This window comes from Argopecten irradians, chromosome 2 (assembly GCF_041381155.1).
Source record: "Argopecten irradians isolate NY chromosome 2, Ai_NY, whole genome shotgun sequence".
Taxonomy (NCBI): domain Eukaryota; kingdom Metazoa; phylum Mollusca; class Bivalvia; order Pectinida; family Pectinidae; genus Argopecten; species Argopecten irradians.
The window spans coordinates 72,253,177-72,274,425 of record NC_091135.1 but is presented as its reverse complement, the minus strand read 5'-3'; the positions used below and the strand labels follow the sequence as shown (position 1 = coordinate 72,274,425).

General features: G+C 38.6%; 2 protein-coding genes across 2 annotated transcripts in view; one reads left to right on the top strand and one right to left on the bottom strand.

Moving 5' to 3' along the window:
• Positions 1–7,959, bottom strand: part of LOC138316839 (transport and Golgi organization protein 6 homolog) — a 32,246-nt gene extending 24,287 nt beyond the window's left edge. The window contains exons 1-2 of the mRNA XM_069258494.1: positions 7,847–7,959; positions 4,356–4,456 (exon numbers count right to left, since the gene is read on the bottom strand). Coding sequence (XP_069114595.1) covers positions 4,356–4,455 — 100 coding nt within the window. The 5' untranslated portion in view covers position 4,456; positions 7,847–7,959. The remainder of the gene's footprint in view (positions 1–4,355; positions 4,457–7,846) is intronic.
• LOC138316838 (bifunctional polynucleotide phosphatase/kinase-like) overlaps positions 7,928–21,249 on the top strand; it is a 46,998-nt gene continuing 33,676 nt past the window's right edge. Inside the window, exons 1-4 of the mRNA XM_069258492.1 lie at positions 7,928–8,282; positions 10,972–11,112; positions 12,083–12,543; positions 14,680–14,759. Of these exons, the coding sequence (XP_069114593.1) occupies positions 8,138–8,282; positions 10,972–11,112; positions 12,083–12,543; positions 14,680–14,759 (827 nt within the window). The 5' untranslated portion in view covers positions 7,928–8,137. The remainder of the gene's footprint in view (positions 8,283–10,971; positions 11,113–12,082; positions 12,544–14,679; positions 14,760–21,249) is intronic.

The following is a 21,249-nucleotide window of genomic DNA, read 5'->3' as shown; positions in this document are numbered from 1 at the left end:
GAGAACCCATATAATACATAGTCAGACAGATGGACAGAATGATTACTATAGAGCTCCCTCTGATGGAGAACCCATATACTACATAGTCAGACAGATGGACAGAGTGATTACTATAGAGCTCCCTCTGATGGAGAACCCATATACAACATAGTCAGACAGATGGACAGAGTGATTACTATAGAGCTCCCTCTGATGGAGAACCCATATAATACATAGTCAGACAGATGGACAGAATGATTACTATAGAGCTCCCTCTGATGGAGAACCCATATACTACATAGTCAGACAGATGGACAGAGTGATTACTATAGAGCTCCCTCTGATGGAGAACCCATATACAACATAGTCAGACAGATGGACAGAGTGATTACTATAGAGCTCCCTCTGATGGAGAACCCATATACAACATAGTCAGACAGATGGACAGAGTGATTACTATAGAGCTCCCTCTGATGGAGAACCCATATACTACATAGTCAGACAGATGGACAGAGTGATTACTAAAGAGGTCCTTCTGATGGAGAACCCATATACTACATAGTCAGACAGATGGACAGAGTGATTACTATAGAGCTCCCTCTGATGGAGAACCCATATAATACATAGTCAGACAGATGGACAGAGTGATTACTATAGAGCTCCCTCTGATGGAGAACCCATATAATACATAGTCAGACAGATGGACAGAATGATTACTATAGAGCTCCCTCTGATGGAGAACCCATATACTACATAGTCAGACAGATGGACAGAGTGATTACTATAGAGCTCCCTCTGATGGAGAACCCATATAATACATAGTCAGACAGATGGACAGAGTGATTACTATAGAGCTCCCTCTGATGGAGAACCCATATACAACATAGTCAGACAGATGGACAGAGTGATTACTATAGAGCTCCCTCTGATGGAGAACCCATATACTACATAGTCAGACAGATGACGGACAGAATGATTACTATAGAGCTCCCTCTGATGGAGAACCCATATACTACATAGTCAGACAGATGGACAGAGTGATTACTATAGAGCTCCCTCTGATGGAGAACCCATATAATACATAGTCAGACAGATGGACAGAGTGATTACTATAGAGCTCCCTCTGATGGAGAACCCATATACTACATAGTCAGACAGATGGACAGAGTGATTACTATAGAGCTCCCTCTGATGGAGAACCCATATAATACATAGTCAGACAGATGGACAGAGTGATTACTAAAGAGCTCCCTCTGATGGAGAACCCATATAATACATAGTCAGACAGATGGACAGAGTGATTACTATAGAGCTCCCTCTGATGGAGAACCCATATACTACATAGTCAGACAGATGGACAGAATGATTACTATAGAGCTCCCTCTGATGGAGAACCCATATAATACATAGTCAGACAGATGGACAGAATGATTACTATAGAGCTCCCTCTGATGGAGAACCCATATAATACATAGTCAGACAGATGGACAGAATGATTACTATAGAGCTCCCTCTGATGGAGAACCCATATAATACATAGTCAGACAGATGGACAGAGTGATTACTATAGAGCTCCCTCTGATGGAGAACCCATATAATACATAGTCAGACAGATGGACAGAGTGATTACTATAGAGCTCCCTCTGATGGAGAACCCATATACTACATAGTCAGACAGATGGACAGAGTGATTACTATAGAGCTCCCTCTGATGGAGAACCCATATACTACATAGTCAGACAGATGGACAGAGTGATTACTATAGAGCTCCCTCTGATGGAGAAACCCATATAATACATAGTCAGACAGATGGACAGAGTGATTACTATAGAGCTCCCTCTGATGGAGAACCCATATACTACATAGTCAGACAGATGGACAGAGTGATTACTATAGAGCTCCCTCTGATGGAGAACCCATATACTACATAGTCAGACAGATGGACAGAGTGATTACTATAGAGCTCCCTCTGATGGAGAACCCATATAATACATAGTCAGACAGATGGACAGAGTGATTACTATAGAGGTCCTTCTGATGGAGAACCCATATACTACATAGTCAGACAGATGGACAGAGTGATTACTATAGAGCTCCCTCTGATGGAGAACCCATATACAACATAGTCAGACAGATGGACAGAGTGATTACTATAGAGCTCCCTCTGATGGAGAACCCATATAATACATAGTCAGACAGATGGACAGAGTGATTACTATAGAGCTCCCTCTGATGGAGAACCCATATAATACATAGTCAGACAGATGGACAGAGTGATTACTATAGAGCTCCCTCTGATGGAGAACCCATATAATACATAGTCAGACAGATGGACAGAGTGATTACTATAGAGCTCCCTCTGATGGAGAACCCATATAATACATAGTCAGACAGATGGACAGAGTGATTACTATAGAGCTCCCTCTGATGGAGAACCCATATAATACATAGTCAGACAGATGGACAGAGTGATTACTATAGAGCTCCCTCTGATGGAGAACCCATATACTACATAGTCAGACAGATGGACAGAGTGATTACTATAGAGCTCCCTCTGATGGAGAACCCATATAATACATAGTCAGACAGATGGACAGAGTGATTACTATAGAGCTCCCTCTGATGGAGAACCCATATACTACATAGTCAGACAGATGGACAGAATGATTACTAAAGAGGTCCTTCTGATGGAGAACCCATATAATACATAGTCAGACAGATGGACAGAGTGATTACTATAGAGCTCCCTCTGATGGAGAACCCATATACTACATAGTCAGACAGATGGACAGAGTGATTACTATAGAGCTCCCTCTGATGGAGAACCCATATAATACATAGTCAGACAGATGGACAGAGTGATTACTATAGAGCTCCCTCTGATGGAGAACCCATATACTACATAGTCAGACAGATGGACAGAGTGATTACTATAGAGCTCCCTCTGATGGAGAACCCATATACTACATAGTCAGACAGATGGACAGAGTGATTACTAAAGAGCTCCCTCTGATGGAGAACCCATATACTACATAGTCAGACAGATGGACAGAGTGATTACTAAAGAGGTCCTTCTGATGGAGAACCCATATAATACATAGTCAGACAGATGGACAGAGTGATTACTATAGAGCTCCCTCTGATGGAGAACCCATATACTACATAGTCAGACAGATGGACAGAATGATTACTATAGAGCTCCCTCTGATGGAGAACCCATATACTACATAGTCAGACAGATGGACAGAATGATTACTAAAGAGCTCCCTCTGATGGAGAACCCATATAATACATAGTCAGACAGATGGACAGAGTGATTACTATAGAGCTCCCTCTGATGGAGAACCCATATACTACATAGTCAGACAGATGGACAGAATGATTACTAAAGAGGTCCTTCTGATGGAGAACCCATATACTACATAGTCAGACAGATGGACAGAGTGATTACTAAAGAGCTCCCTCTGATGGAGAACCCATATACTACACAGTCAGTCAGATGGACAGAATGATTACTAAAGAGGTCCTTCTGATGGAGAACCCATATAATACATAGTCAGACAGATGGACAGAGTGATTACTATAGAGCTCCCTCTGATGGAGAACCCATATAATACATAGTCAGACAGATGGACAGAGTGATTACTATAGAGCTCCCTCTGATGGAGAACCCATATACTACATAGTCAGATAGATGGACAGAGTGATTACTAAAGAGCTCCCTCTGATGAAGAACCTATATAATACATAGTCAGACAGATGGACAGAATGATTACTAAAGAGGTCCTTCTGATGGAGAACCCATATAATACATAGTCAGACAGATGGACAGAGTGATTACTATAGAGCTCCCTCTGATGGAGAACCCATATAATACATAGTCAGACAGATGGACAGAGTAGAAGTACGTCATGGCGGCCAATATAATTCATTGACTGGATTTTAAAATAATTCAGAATGCAATACTATCGCAATACTATTGCAATTGTAGTCTGCAATAGTTAAATTATCGCAGTAGTGTTTTCCCTGATAGCAATAGTATTGCAAAAGTTAAAATTATAGGCGATCATCACCCCATAAAGGATTAATAGAATCTTGTATGGGCCTGTCAAGTGGGTTGATGGTCAAAATCTTAGATATCCCTGTCCACCTGACAGGCCCATTTTGATTCTTTTTCTCCCATACTTAAACGAGAAATGGTGAAAATTCAGTTGATATCAACGTTGCTGTGCGTAAAAATGGTTGCCGCATGTATTGGTGACGTCACTGTCTAGCGCGTGAGCTGTCTTTTCCCTATCCCGGTAAAAGACAGAGTTATCTTTCCCCTAGCAACTGCAGGAGAACCCTGTCAAGTATGGGAGAAATGTATATCTTACTGTTGTCTTTGGTGATTCCATCCTGTTTTGTTTTATCAGGGGTCGTCAGAGCCTCCAACAACTTCAGCACCATACGCACCTGGTTTTCCAGTTCACTCATCCTGTGCAAAATCCCAACATAATAAAAGCAGATACACATATACTATGCATAAAAGAGTACAGTTCTACATTGTCTACCAGCCAGCTAGTTACCATCCCAGCCGTGATCTTTGATTTATACTATAGGCGGGTCTAACCTGTGACCTTTGATTTATACTATAGGCGGGTCTAATCTCTGACCTTTGATTTATACTATAGGTGGGCCTAACCTGTAGCCTGTTACAAGGGTACGTGGTACTGCCCAAAACATAGCAAATATATAGGTATTATACTCGTCGGTCAATGTATAATCTATCGACATATAATGACCAGGTCCGGTACGTAGCACGCTAAATCTGGCTATATAGCTTGATTTAACTATATAGCCAAATCTGACAACACGTATAGTGAACAAATGTAAACAAAAATGACATACCTGGTCACAAAATCAGTGTACACATCGAAAATTGAAAGACAAATCTTGAGAATCGGCAAAACGAAATATTTTTGTCATCCAAGATAATTTCTGGTGATTTTTTAAAAATCTGTTGTTGCATTTTTTGGTACTCGCATCCATTCATCCTCATGTTCTGATGAAAAAGATATAAAATCCAAATTTCCCATTTAAAATATGTCAAATATCTTGCTGTTTATGAGCCGACTATAGCACTTTTTGCACATGGTCAATTTGCACGGGATCTGCATGCTCCAAGTGCACCTGTGGCCCGAATCTTTATCGGGTGGATGCTTATCTACAGACGCAACACAACGATGCCATATTGGTTCGTCTTGCTATAGTTTTGTTACTCGGGAATAGTGATAATGGATACTAAATAATTGCAACGATGGAATTTTAAAAAGTTGCCTGCAAATGAACAAGTAGGCAAACATTATTCATATCACCGACTTACAATGTACATGTTTCATCATCCATGCTTTCATACTGCACAAGAAAAATGTGACCTGACCAGACCTCACCTGTTTGTTTACATTTGTCCACTATATGTGTTGTCAGATTTGGCTTTATAGTCAAATCTAGCTATATAGCCAGATTTAGCGTGCAACCGGACCTGATGACAGACAAGTTTAATACCTAGTCAGTAACCTGGTAACATGTAATCAGGTCGGGGAAAACCACTAACTACTAACCATAACATGTGTGTGAGCATATAGATTCCAATGCATTCCAGTATCTCTTGCACTTTGAAATCATGTCCTGCGGGTAAAGTCTCGCGCCTCCATGCAGTCAGCCATGTTTCAATTCTTGTTATCAGCACGACGAGATTTAAAATTTTCTCTATATGTATATATAGACAAAACATGCCATCAGGATACACTTTGAAATTACTGTAAGTAGTTTTCTACACAAAGACAAGAACGACACAATAAATGTTCTGGTCAAAATGGTATACTGTCTGTGTGTTGTCAAGCGCACGGCACCGCCAACCGTGACGTAAGGAAGCTTCGTGCCAAAGATGACGGCACATATTCCAGCATAATTTTGATACATGACATATGTTGCCAAGTTTTTCGCCTTTGAGAGATTCCGGTGGAATATATTTCTTTCTGACCTGTAGTGTATATATATGACGACTATCAATATATATTGCTAGACACAAAACATCCATCAATAGTGATGAAGAATAGCATTTAATAAAAATCAATGATCGGACTACCAAGTTTAAACAGTTTTAATGTCGTTCTGAGGTTATTATCCTAAACACATTCACATTTTACACGTAGCTGCGCTCTTCTGAGGCTTAATTTTGCCTTAAATTCATATTATACCCCAATTGGAGTATGGATTTGTTAGTGGTTTTCCCCAACCTGGTAATGTACATGCCTACATGCAGCTGACATGTACTCTGCATGTAGCACAGGAGTTTGACGTTCTGTCAATAATATATAGTATACATATATAAAAAATACCCCTACTAGTATATAGGGGTATTTTTTATATATGTATACTATATATTATTGACAGAACATCAAACTCCTGTGCATGTAGCAGTTTAGGCCTATCTTTAATGTATAACTGTAATATACTGATAACGGAACATGTTCCCATAGTCTACCTGTAACACGTGGAGTTCCCCAAGGAAGTGTTCTGGGACCAGTACTGTTTCTGATCTACGTAAATGATATTCCAGAAGTTGTGCCATGCCTTGTTAAAATGTTTGCTGACAACACCAAACTTTACAAACAAATCTCTACTCCGGGTAGCAGACAAGAACTACAGAATAGCATAGATAAAATGGTAAAGTGGGCAGAGAACTGGCTGATGACTCTCAATCTTACCAAATGTAAACATATGGAGATTGGTAACAACGAGAAAACATCCCAATACAACATCCGGGACGAATCCTCAAACATAACTATCCAGAAAGTCTCAACAGAAAAGGATCTAGGTGTGATCATAGATGAGAAGCTGAACTTCTCGGAACAAGCTAACAGTGTGATTTGATTCAACTATACAAGATTATTAATAAGCATGATAAAATAGTCTCAGACACAATGTTTAGTAGTCGACCATACCAGTCAACCCGAGGAAATACCCACAAACTGTTCAAGAGACAGGTCAGGCTGAATACAAGAGAAAATGCCTTCTCCAATAGAGTCATCAATCACTGGAATACATTACCAAATGAGGTAGTCAACGCCAAGTCAATCAACAGCTTTAAGACTCGGCTAAACAAATATTGGAAGACCAACAACAAGTTTGTCCTAAGTGAACATCCTTAGTGAGGCCGGTAGTGTAACTATTAAAATAGATTTGGTCTAAGGAAACTGCAAAAGAGACTCTATAAAACACCTATGCAGTCTATAGACCAATTCTAATCGCCAGTCTATTCAGGTTTATATACCCATTTACCATTAAGTTGGTACAAGTTGTTTGGGGATTGCCCCGCCACTTGTATCAGTTCCCCACTATATATCATTGTATCAATCTACCCTGTAGATAGATCAAAATTTTATGAAACTAAATCTATTAACTAGTACACATAGGGTACCCTCTATTCATTTGACACAAATATTTTAAAATGATACATATTTTCAGTCCTTATGACTGGAATTTATAGATATTTTATTGTTTGTTAATAGTGAATCAGTGATACTTTTAAATATTTGTAAATAACACTATAATAATCTGTGCGTGCGTAGCCGGAACTCAAAAGTCGGTGTAGGAGGGGGAAAAACCCCTATCTCCACCAAGATCTATAATACCATCAACAGATCAATGCCTCTCTACAAGTGTGTGCACTTTCAACGAGGCCGCCATCAGCGAAGTAGATACACCACTGTAATAATTAAAACTATTTTTCACTAAGTTACGCTTAAATTAGTTTAGTTTCACACTTGTGATCGGATTATATGAAGTTATCAATAAAAAGATGAGCAAAAAAAAAACGTACGTTCAGCAATCTAGATCACAACACACCAAATCCACATGCAACTTCCTGTTGTCAAATAGTGGAACTCTTCAGATTGAAAAGGAAGAAAAAGTACGTATCCGGTAAATGGCGCGAGCAGGCCAGTATTTGATAACTGGATGATATAAATAGGTCTAGGCCTAATCTGTTACAATAGTATATAATCATTTGCACGAATAAGCAATTCTGGCAGGTTATTTCTACAGAATAGGAAGGATTGAACATTTTGTTAGAGGGATACAGAAATCGCTCTACGCGCCGCTTAATCGAAGTATGAGTAAATATAAGGTGCGCTTTTGCAATCTCGTTTGTCCAAACAACACACACGACCCGATCCCCTTGCCTCATGGCGAGACAGTGGCGATCGGACGTAGTCCGCTGACACGCATTATGGATCCTAGATGCTCTAGAAATCAGTGTAAGTGGCTTGATACTTCAGCTTGAGAGGTTCAGCTTGAATACCTGCAGTTTCTTATAATTAGTCAATGGTGTTAATTTTTTGGTTAAAATTAATTTTGTGTAATAACAGTTAGGTTTTTTTTGTACCAAGTGTAAAATGTATCCGATGAATCCACTATTGTTTATTGAGGTAGGTGGTGGATTACAAATTTAACAGGCAAAAATATCTTGTTATAGTGTCGTTAAAATATATATATATGTACTATTTTTCTATATTTTCTATTGTGTTTTTCTATATTCTGTAGTATTTGTCTATACATCATTATTTAGTGCTTTTCTATAGCGCATCTATCTGTTGACATCTGGTAATTAGATGGGGGACGTCACGCTGGACCCTTAATCCGTGAAGTAATTAATTATCTATAGCCGTGGCACTTATAGTCTGCGGGGCTCCCTCAATTTTATTGCCCCCCTATTTCAGAGGTATTAATTGCCTCCCATCCCCATTATCTATAACAAATGGCTACATCGGTCTGGAAAATCTGCCAGTGTCCACATTTATATTACACACGGTCAACATTTACTTGTGGCTAATCGTTTTTCTAAGTGTTATGTTTTAGTGTTATTGTCAATTTTGGTAACCAGAGCCCACCGCTCTTCCACCGCTCCTGCAAAGGAGCGGGGTGCTCCTGCAGCGCTCCTGCAAGGCTCCTGCATGTCTGTTATACAAGGGGCACGAAACTGAAGCTCGGGGAGTTCAGGTGTTAGCTGGTTTGAATGACAGAGTTCAGGTGTTAGCTGGTTTGAATAACAGAGTTCATGTGTTTGCTGGTTTGGACTATTGTTTAAGTGCACGTTTCTATGCTAGAGAAAGCGGAGTGGTTATCCTGTGAACTGTAACTGTATCCTGTTGTAATAGCGCGTCCCCACTCCCGGGACCAGCATCGAGGGGACGTCAGTTCCCAAATGTTGTGATCGTATAGTTTTGATTTACAATCCCCACGACACCGGTCAGCAGACGAATCCCGAGAGTAGAGACACGCACACACGCTGAGCTGATTACAGACAGCTCAATCCCAAGTTCATAAAGGATGTGGCGGAGCAATTTAATTACATGTCAACAAACACTTACATAAAGATAAATGGAGATTTATTCATATTAATTAACTAGATCAATTAAACAGTGATACATATAAACGGTAACAAAGTAAGTAAAAGTAATACAAAAACGGTTTCAATATAAGTACACCCCTATAGGATTATATAGGACCTATTGATAACGGTATATCTACCCCCTCCTATACCTATAAACTTATACACTACACCCTCACCTCCCGGTAAACACTAGCAACAGCCCCACTCCCTAACTAACGTGTACACACCCCCACGTGTCCTAACGTTTACGCACTAATGTACGTGTGCTGTTGTCAGCACTGTGTGGTAGCTGGTATCAGCTCCTGAGGTAGGAGAGGTATCTCTCCTTGAGTGTTGGCCGGTTATCCGGCCATGCAAGTCAGCCATTTTCGCTGTGCAGCCCCTTTTTATACCCCAGCCCCCTGGTCCTATTTGCGACGTCGCACACCCATTCCGATTGGCCAGATCCATGGCATATGCGCAGTGAGCGCGGAACGTCTTCCGGCAACTCACCAATATCCTGTCGTCTCGAAGGTAAACACCAAGTTACCCTAGACTGCACAAGGATACATATGACAGCAGCTAACACACAACCGGAAGTATACGCGATATGTGTGTATAGCCCCATCCCACAGGTGTCACATTAAACGGATTGGTACGAGTAAAGGGATACACAGCGATTATGGACTTAGTTAACATATAATGAACCTTAAATAGATAAGGCTAATGACCTATATTCTCACATTCCTCCCCCCCTTAAGATCACAGTATCATTTTTACAAAAATATACCTTTGTCACCAAGACTATAACCTTACTATGGGGACACTACCTATGGAATGGGAACATTACTTATAATTTCGCCTCTTAGTCTATGAATACGAAAGCCAGACTTTGATGAATCATATATCCTAATTAAACAAACAAAAGTAAAAGCAACAATATAACATAAATATGTACAAGGTTGAAACTACTAAACTAAAGTATAATGTTGAAAGTATTTCTATTACGATGGGACGGTTGAACATCTATGGAGCAGGCAGTACTGACCTCCATGTATAGTTTAACTTAAGTCCGAAATAGAATCAGCACCATTCTGTAATAGCGCGTCCCCACTCTCGGGATTCGTCTGCTGACCGGTGTCGTGGGGATTGTAAATCAAAACTATACGATCACAACATTTGGGAACTGACGTCCCCTCGACGCTGGTCCCGGGAGTGGGGACGCGCTATTACACTGTAAATGCTACTGTTGCTGAATACACGTGGAACTTTATTACGGCGTTGAATTGTGTTTTACTCGACGACCCACTCTACTTTAATCAAAACTCGGGTATTGTGGCGGGTGCCTGACGTTACCCTAGAAGGCATCTACCGAGGGCTGCATGCTGGGAATACGTAATTATATAACTCCCGCAGTTTTTCGCTACATATATATATATGTCGGTAAAATATTTTTTTTCACTTTAACGAACTTTCACAATATATTAATGTATATATACACATGTTGCAGGAAATGTTTATGATGTGAGTTAGACAGGCTTTTTGTCAGAATTGAAATGATTAATTTTTTACAGTAGAAGTAACCGCAGACTGGAAAACAAAGGTTGTTATGGTAAAGCAGGTTGGTAACAACTCCTCAGCATTAGACGGTATTGAAATGGAGAAGGGCAGACAGTGCAAACTGGAAGATGGAGCCACAATTTATATTTTAGCCGGTAATTCATCTGACTTTTACTTAAATATTGAAGATGACTGTTGTGACAAAATAAACCAACTGCTGCAAATGCTAACAAGACACTAGGATTCTTGAAACGAAATCTACAGATAAACTCATATCATATAAAAGAACATGCTTACAAATCAATAGTCAGACCCAAACTGGAGTACTGCTCCTCCGTATGGGACCCTCACCTGACAAATCAAATCATGCAAATCGAAAAAACACAACGCAGAGCAGAACGCTACACAACAAGCAGATACCACAACACAAGTTCAGTACAAGACATGATGGGAAACCTCAACTGGACCTTACTACAAACACGCACAACAAGAACACGTTTAATTTTATTTTATAAAATCTTACACCATCATGTGGCAATAGACTATAGTCAAATTCTTCATCTGACAGACTACAGGACCAGACATTCACACCCATTCACATATAGACATATAGCTGCCATGAAGGACATATTCAAACATTCATTTTTTCCACACACAATTAAACAATGGAACATCCTACCGGTGGCTACAGTACAAAGCACTTCACTAGAGGTCTTCAAGTCACATATCCTAAAACAGAACTTGAAGACCTAAACCCCACTCCCTAAAATTCTATCATATTTTTATCTTATAACTATACACAAAAAAAACCCCAAAAAACCTGCACCTTCATAATCACTGTAAATAACTTCATTCTTTTTATTCACAATCATGTCCCTGCCAATCCACACAATGCAATCATCGACATCGATGGAATTGTGTCTACTATAAGAAGAAGAAGAAACTGGAACAGATCAAGCTTCATTTGTTGAATTATAATATTCAATTTTGACCAAAGTACCAGTAGTAATTTATAATAACTGTTCCTTAACTTCCTTCATCAGTTGTGTTGAATAATTTTTTATTTTATTTCCTTATGGCTTATTTAATCAATTTTATTTTTGATTTATTTGGCTGCTTTGGCAGGACAGTATCCACAAAAAGTAGAATTTGGAAAAGAAAAAGTGAAAAATTCAAATGACATGTCAGCAGAATCCAATGGTAAAACAAAGAAAAGACCTGCTTCAGACAATGGACATAGTTCACACAACACTAAAAAAGCAAGAATTTCTAATTCATCGACTGTGACAACAGAATCAAGCAGTGAGGAGGAGGAACATGTAAAATCTGTAGAAGAGAAACTACAACTGATGAAACAATCTCCTAAAAAACATCAAGAGAAGAAACTCTCCAATTCTAAACACTCAAATGAAAACCAGACTCCTTCTACTTCAAAGCTTGCATCTCCTTGTAGCTCTAAATGTAGTGATGACAAAACGGTGAAAAAGGGAGCTAACTGTTTAGGTCTGCCTCGGGAAGATTCTAAGTGGGAACACCACGATAAACTGTATGTTTATACTGGGAAGGGAGTTAGAGCTAGTTCAAAGGTAAGGAAAGGGTTATAGATGGTTGTTCAGATATGTAAATTGTTCTAAATATTTGTTCAGGTATGTGCAATGACCTATAAGTTTGTTCAGGTATGTAAAGTGTCCTAGATGTTTGTCCAAGTATATAAAATGTCCTAGATGTTTGTCCAGGTATGGAAAGTGTCCTAGATGTTTGTTCAGGTATGTAAAGTGTCCTAGATGTTTGTTCAGGTATAAAGTGTTGTAGATGTTTGTTCAGGTATGTAAAGTGTACTAGATGTTTGTCAAGGTATATAAAGTGTTCTAGATGTTTGTCCTGGTATGTAAAGTGTCCTGGATGTTTGTTCAGGTATATAAAGTGTCCTAGATGTTTGTTCAGGTATGTAAAGTGTCCTAGATGTTTGTTCAGGTATATAAAGTGTCCTAGATGTTTGTTCAGGTATGTAAAGTGTCCTAGATGTTTGTTCAGGTATAAAGATGTTTGTCCAGGTATATAAAGTGTTCTAGATGTTTGTCCTGGTATGTAAAGTGTCCTAGATGTTTGTTCAGGTATAAAGTGTTGTAGATGTTTGTTCAGGTATGTAAAGTGTACTAGATGTTTGTCCTGGTATGTAAAGTGTTCTAGATGTTTGTCCAGGTATATAAAGTGTCCTAGATGTTTGTTCAGGTATGTAAAGTGTCCTAGATGTTTTTTCAGGTATAAAGTGTTGTAGATGTTTGTTCAGGTATGTAAAGTGTACTAGATGTTTGTCCAGGTATATAAAGTGTTCTAGATGTTTGTCCTGGTATGTAAAGTGTCCTAGATGTTTGTTCAGGTATATAAAGTGTCCTAGATGTTTGTTCAGGTATATTAAGTGTCCTAGATGTTTGTTCAGGTATGTAAAGTGTCCTAGATGTTTGTCCAGGTATGTAAAGTGTCCTAGATGTTTGTTCAGGTATATAAAGTGTCCTAGATGTTTGTCCAGGTATATAAAGTGTCCTAGATGTTTGTCCAGGTATGTAAAGTGTCCTAGATGTTTGTTCAGGTATGTAAAGTGTCCTAGATGTTTGTTCAGGTATGTAAAGTATGCTAGATGTTTTTCCAAGGTATAAAAAATGTCCTAGATGTTTGTCCAGGTATGTAAAGTGTCCTAGATGTTTGTTCAGGTATATAAAGTGTCCTAGATGTTTGTTCAGGTATGTAAAGTGTCCTAGATGTTTGTTCAGGTATGTAAAGTGTCCTAGATGTTTGTTCAGGTATGTATGAAGTGTCCTAGATGTTTGTTCAGGTACATAAAGTGTCCAGATGTTTGTTCAGGTATGTAAAGTGTCCTAGATGTTTGTTCAGGTATGTAAAGTGTCCTAGATGTTTGTTCAGGTATGTTGAGTGTCCTAGTTGGTGACTACACCATCAGTGGGTACTGAGATATAGATGTAGACAGTGCAGTGTTAGGGTAATTGTTCTACATTAGTTGGTAACTACACAATCAGTGAGTACTGAGATATAGATGTAGACAGTGTTAGGGTAATTGTTAGCTCACCTGGCCCGAAGGGCCAGTGAGCTTATGTCATGGCGCGGCGTCCGTCGTCCGTCCGTCCGTCGTCCGTCCGTCCGTCAACATTTCCTTTAAATCGCTACTAGTCATAGAGTTCTGCATGGATTGTAACCAAATTTGGCCACAAACATCCTTGGGGGAGGGGAAACAGAACTTGTATAAATTTTGGCTCTGTCCCCCCCAGGGCAGGAGGGGCGGGGCCCAATAGGGGAAATAGAGGTAAATCCTATTTCATGATTCGCGAAAAGCCAAAATAAATCCCACAAGGTACAAATAATTTGGTCCTGATATTTTAAAAAAGATGCTTTTAATAGGATCTGTGATCTGTTAGGTACTGTTAGCACTTGTATATCGATGAAGCGAAAATGAAAAAGAAGAAATACCCTTTACCTAGATTTTCTTTGTGAAATTTCTCATTTATTTGATACCAATGATAAAATAAAAATTAAATGATTAAGTAATTATTTCAGAATCATATCATAATGGATTTATAAATATCACAATGGATTTATAGATATAGATTTCTCGTAGTTAAATTGGTAACAAGTTAATTCTATATTGATAATTATAGTTTTATAGTAATATATGTATTATTTCAATAGTTTGTACAATGATTGAACAGATAGCTGGCTTTGACATTGACGGGACAATTATCACAACCAAATCAGGACGAGTGTTTCCCAAGGACAATGCTGATTGGAAGTAAGTCAATCTTGTACTGTTGTCTGTTATTGTTATCATATTGTGGTGAAAATGGCCCTAATTCCTATTTTATGTGTAACACATATGTGTACACATATGTTCTACATTAGTTGGTGACTACACCATCAGTGGGTACTGAGATATAGATGTAGACAGTGTTAGGGTAATTGTTCTACATTAGTTGGTGACTACACCATCAGTGGGTACTGAGATATAGATGTAGACAGTGTTAGGGTAATTGTTCTACATTAGTTGGTGACTACACAATCAGTGGGTACTGAGATATAGATGTAGACAGTGTTAGGGTAATTGTTCTACATTAGTTGGTGACTACACAATCAGTGAGTACTGAGATATAGATGTAGACAGTGTTAGGGTAATTGTTCTACATTAGTTGGTGACTACACCATCAGTGGGTACTGAGATATAGATGTAGACAGTGTTAGGGTAATTGTTCTACATTAGTTGGTGACTACACAATCAGTGGGTACTGAGATATAGATGTAGACAGTGTTAGGGTAATTGTTCTACATTAGTTGGTGACTACACAATCAGTGGGTACTGAGATATAGATGTAGACAGTGTTAGGGTAATTGTTCTACATTAGTTGGTGACTACACAATCAGTGGGTACTGAGATATAGATGTAGACAGTGTTAGGGTAATTGTTCTACATTAGTTGGTGACTACACAATCAGTGAGTACTGAGATATAGATGTAGACAGTGTTAGGGTAATTGTTCTACATTAGTTGGTGACTACACAATCAGTGGTACTGAGATATAGATGTAGACAGTGTTAGGGTAATTGTTCTACATTAGTTGGTGACTACACAATCAGTGAGTACTGAGATATAGATGTAGACAGTGTTTAGGGTAATTGTTCTACATTAGTTGGTGACTACACAATCAGTGAGTACTGAGATATAGATGTAGACAGTGTTAGGGTAATTGTTCTACATTAGTTGGTGACTACACAATCAGTGGGTACTGAGATATAGATGTAGACAGTGTTAGGGTAATTGTTCTACATTAGTTGGTGACTACACAATCAGTGAGTACTGAGATATAGATGTAGACAGTGCAGTGTTAGGGTAATTGTTCTACATTAGTTGGTGACTACACAATCAGTGGGTACTGAGATATAGATGTAGACAGTGTTAGGGTAATTGTTCTACATTAGTTGGTGACTACACAATCAGTGGGTACTGAGATATAGATGTAGACAGTGTTAGGGTAATTGTTCTACATTAGTTGGTGACTACACAATCAGTGAGTACTGAGATATAGATGTAGACAGTGTTAGGGTAATTGTTCTACATTAGTTGGTGACTACACAATCAGTGAGTACTGAGATATAGATGTAGACAGTGTTAGGGTAATTGTTCTACATTAGTTGGTGATGGGTGACTACACAATCAGTGGGTACTGAGATATAGATGTAGACAGTGTTAGGGTAATTGTTCTACATTAGTTGGTGACTACACAATCAGTGAGTACTGAGATATAGATGTAGACAGTGTTAGGGTAATTGTTCTACATTAGTTGGTGACTACACAATCAGTGGGTACTGAGATATAGATGTAGACAGTGTTAGGGTAATTGTTCTACATTAGTTGGTGACTACACAATCAGTGAGTACTGAGATATAGATGTAGACAGTGTTAGGGTAATTGTTCTACATTAGTTTGGGTGACTACACAATCAGTGGGTACTGAGATATAGATGTAGACAGTGTTAGGGTAATTGTTCTACATTAGTTGGTGACTACACAATCAGTGGGTACTGAGATATAGATGTAGACAGTGTTAGGGTAATTGTTCTACATTAGTTGGTGACTACACAATCAGTGAGTACTGAGATATAGATGTAGACAGTGTTAGGGTAATTGTTCTACATTAGTTGGTGACTACACAATCAGTGAGTACTGAGATATAGATGTAGACAGTGTTAGGGTAATTGTTCTACATTAGTTGGTGACTACACAATCAGTGGGTACTGAGATATAGATGTAGACAGTGTTAGGGTAATTGTTCTACATTAGTTGGTGACTACACAATCAGTGGGTACTGAGATATAGATGTAGACAGTGTTAGGGTAATTGTTCTACATTAGTTGGTGACTACACATCAGTGGTACTGAGATATAGATGTAGACAGTGTTAGGGTATTGTTCTACATTAGTTGGTGACTACACAATCAGTGGGTACTGAGATATAGATGTAGACAGTGTTAGGGTAATTGTTCTACATTAGTTGGTGACTACACAATCAGTGGGTACTGAGATATAGATGTAGACAGTGTTAGGGTAATTGTTCTACATTAGTTGGTGACTACACAATCAGTGGGTACTGAGATATAGATGTAGACAGTGTTAGGGTAATTGTTCTACATTAGTTGGTGACTACACAATCAGTGGGTACTGAGATATAGATGTACAGTGACAGTGTTAGGGTAATTGTTTCTACATTAGTTGGTGACTACACAATCAGTGGGTACTGAGATATAGATGTAGACAGTGTTAGGGTAATTGTTCTACATTAGTTGGTGACTACACAATCAGTGGGTACTGAGATATAGATGTAGACAGTGTTAGGGTAATTGTTCTACATTAGTTGGTGACTACACAATCAGTGAGTACTGAGATATAGATGTAGACAGTGTTAGGGTAATTGTTCTACATTAGTTGGTGACTACACAATCAGTGGGTACTGAGATATAGATGTAGACAGTGTTAGGGTAATTGTTCTACATTAGTTGGTGACTACACAATCAGTGAGTACTGAGATATAGATGTAGACAGTGTTAGGGTAGTTCTACATTAGTTGTGACTACACAATCAGTGTGAGATATAGATGTAGACAGTGTTAGGGTAATTGTTCTACATTAGTTGGTGACTACACAATCAGTGGGTACTGAGATATAGATGTAGACAGTGTTAGGGTAATTGTTCTACATTAGTTGGTGACTACACCATCAGTGAGTACTGAGATATAGATGTAGACAGTGTGTTAGGGTAATTGTTCTACATTAGTTGGTGACTACACAATCAGTGGGTACTGAGATATAGATGTAGACAGTGTTAGGGTAATTGTTCTACATTAGTTGGTGACTACACAATCAGTGGGTACTGAGATATAGATGTAGACAGTGTTAGGGTAATTGTTCTACATTAGTTGGTGACTACACCATCAGTGGGTACTGAGATATAGATGTAGACAGTGTTAGGGTAATTGTTCTACATTAGTTGGTGACTACACAATCAGTGTGGTACTGAGATATAGATGTAGACAGTGTTAGGGTAATTGTTCTACATTAGTTGGTGACTACACAATCAGTGGGTACTGAGATATAGATGTAGACAGTGTAGAGTTAGGGTAATTGTTCTACATTAGTTGGTGACTACACAATCAGTGGGTACTGAGATATAGATGTAGACAGTGTTAGGGTAATTGTTCTACATTAGTTGGTGACTACACAATCAGTGAGTACTGAGATATAGATGTAGACAGTGTTAGGGTAATTGTTCTACATTAGTTGGTGACTACACAATCAGTGGGTACTGAGATATAGATGTAGACAGTGTTAGGGTAATTGTTCTACATTAGTTGGTGACTACACAATCAGTGGGTACTGAGATATAGATGTAGACAGTGTTAGGGTAATTGTTCTACATTAGTTGGTGACTACACAATCAGTGAGTACTGAGATATAGATGTAGACAGTGTTAGGGTAATTGTTCTACATTAGTTGGTGACTACACAATCAGTGGGTACTGAGATATAGATGTAGACAGTGTTAGGGTAATTGTTCTACATTAGTTGGTGACTACACCATCAGTGGGTACTGAGATATAGATGTAGACAGTGTTAGGGTAATTGTTCTACATTAGTTGGTGACTACACAATCAGTGGGTACTGAGATATAGATGTAGACAGTGTAGAGTTAGGGTAATTGTTCTACATTAGTTGGTGACTACACAATCAGTGGGTACTGAGATATAGATGTAGACAGTGTTAGGGTAATTGTTCTACATTAGTTGGTGACTACACAATCAGTGAGTACTGAGATATAGATGTAGACAGTGTTAGGGTAATTGTTCTACATTAGTTGGTGACTACACAATCAGTGGGTACTGAGATATAGATGTAGACAGTGTTAGGGTAATTGTTCTACATTAGTTGGTGACTACACAATCAGTGGGTACTGAGATATAGATGTAGACAGTGTTAGGGTAATTGTTCTACATTAGTTGGTGACTACACAATCAGTGAGTACTGAGATATAGATGTAGACAGTGTTAGGGTAATTGTTCTACATTAGTTGGTGACTACACAATCAGTGGGTACTGAGATATAGATGTAGACAGTGTTAGGGTAATTGTTCTACATTAGTTGGTGACTACACAATCAGTGAGTACTGAGATATAGATGTAGACAGTGTTAGGGTAATTGTTCTACATTAGTTGGTGACTACACAATCAGTGGGTACTGAGATATAGATGTAGACAGTGTTAGGGTAATTGTTCTACATTAGTTGGTGACTACACAATCAGTGGGTACTGAGATATAGATGTAGACAGTGTTAGGGTAATTGTTCTACATTAGTTGGTGACTACACAATCAGTGAGTACTGAGATATAGATGTAGACAGTGTTAGGGTAATTGTTCTACATTAGTTGGTGACTACACAATCAGTGAGTACTGAGATATAGATGTAGACAGTGTGGTAGACAGTGTTAGGGTAATTGTTCTACATATAGTTAGTGTGGTGACTACACACATCAGTGAGTACTGAGATATAGATGTAGACAGTGTTAGGGTAATTGTTCTACATTAGTTGGTGACTACACAATCAGTGAGTACTGAGATATAGATGTAGACAGTGTTAGGGTAATTGTTCTACATTAGTTGGTGACTACACCATCAGTGAGTACTGAGATATAGATGTAGACAGTGTTAGGGTAATTGTTCTACATTAGTTGGTGACTACACAATCAGTGGGTACTGAGATATAGATGTAGACAGTGTTAGGGTAATTGTTCTACATTAGTTGGTGACTACACAATCAGTGGGTACTGAGATATAGATGTAGACAGTGTTAGGGTAATTGTTCTACATTAGTTGGTGACTACACAATCAGTGAGTACTGAGATATAGATGTAGACAGTGTTAGGGTAATTGTTCTACATTAGTTGGTGACTACACAATCAGTGAGTACTGAGATATAGATGTAGACAGTGTTAGGGTAATTGTTCTACATTAGTTGGTGACTACACAATCAGTGAGTACTGAGATATAGATGTAGACAGTGTTAGGGTAATTGTTCTACATTAGTTGGTGACTACACAATCAGTGGGTACTGAGATATAGATGTAGACAGTGTTAGGGTAATTGTTCTACATTAGTTGGTGACTACACAATCAGTGGGTACTGAGATATAGATGTAGACAGTGTTAGGGTAATTGTTCTACATTAGTTGGTGACTACACAATCAGTGAGTACTGAGATATAGATGTAGACAGTGTTAGGGTAATTGTTCTACATTAGTTGGTGACTACACAATCAGTTATAGATGTAGACAGTGTTAGGGTAATTGTTCTACATTAGTTGGTGACTACACAATCAGTGGGTACTGAGATATAGATGTAGACAGTGTTAGGGTAATTGTTCTACATTAGTTGGTGACTACACAATCAGTGAGTACTGAGATATAGATGTAGACAGTGTAGATTTAGGGTAATTGTTCTACATTAGTTGGTGACTACACAATCAGTGAGTACTGAGATATAGATGTAGACAGTGTTAGGGTAATTGTTCTACATTAGTTGGTGACTACACAATCAGTGAGTACTGAGATATAGATGTAGACAGTGTTAGGGTAATTGTTCTACATTAGTTGGTGACTACACAATCAGTGGGTACTGAGATATAGATGTAGACAGTGTTAGGGTAATTGTTCTACATTAGTTGGTGACTACACAATCAGTGGGTACTGAGATATAGATGTAGACAGTGTTAGGGTAATTGTTCTACATTAGTTGGTGACTACACAATCAGTGGGTACTGAGATATAGATGTAGACAGTGTTAGGGTAATTGTTCTACATTAGTTGGTGACTACACAATCAGTGGGTACTGAGATATAGATGTAGACAGTGTTAGGGTAATTGTTCTACATTAGTTGGTGACTACACAATCAGTGAGTACTGAGATATAGATGTAGACAGTGTTAGGGTAATTGTTTCTACATTAGTTGGTGACTACACAATCAGTGGGTACTGAGATATAGATGTAGACAGTGTTAGGGTAATTGTTCTACATTAGTTGGTGACTACACAATCAGTGGTACTGAGATATAGATGTAGACAGTGTTAGGGTAATTGTTCTACATTAGTTGGTGACTACACAATCAGTGGTACTGAGATATAGATGTAGACAGTGTTAGGGTAATTGTTCTACATTAGTTGGTGACTACACAATCAGTGGGTACTGA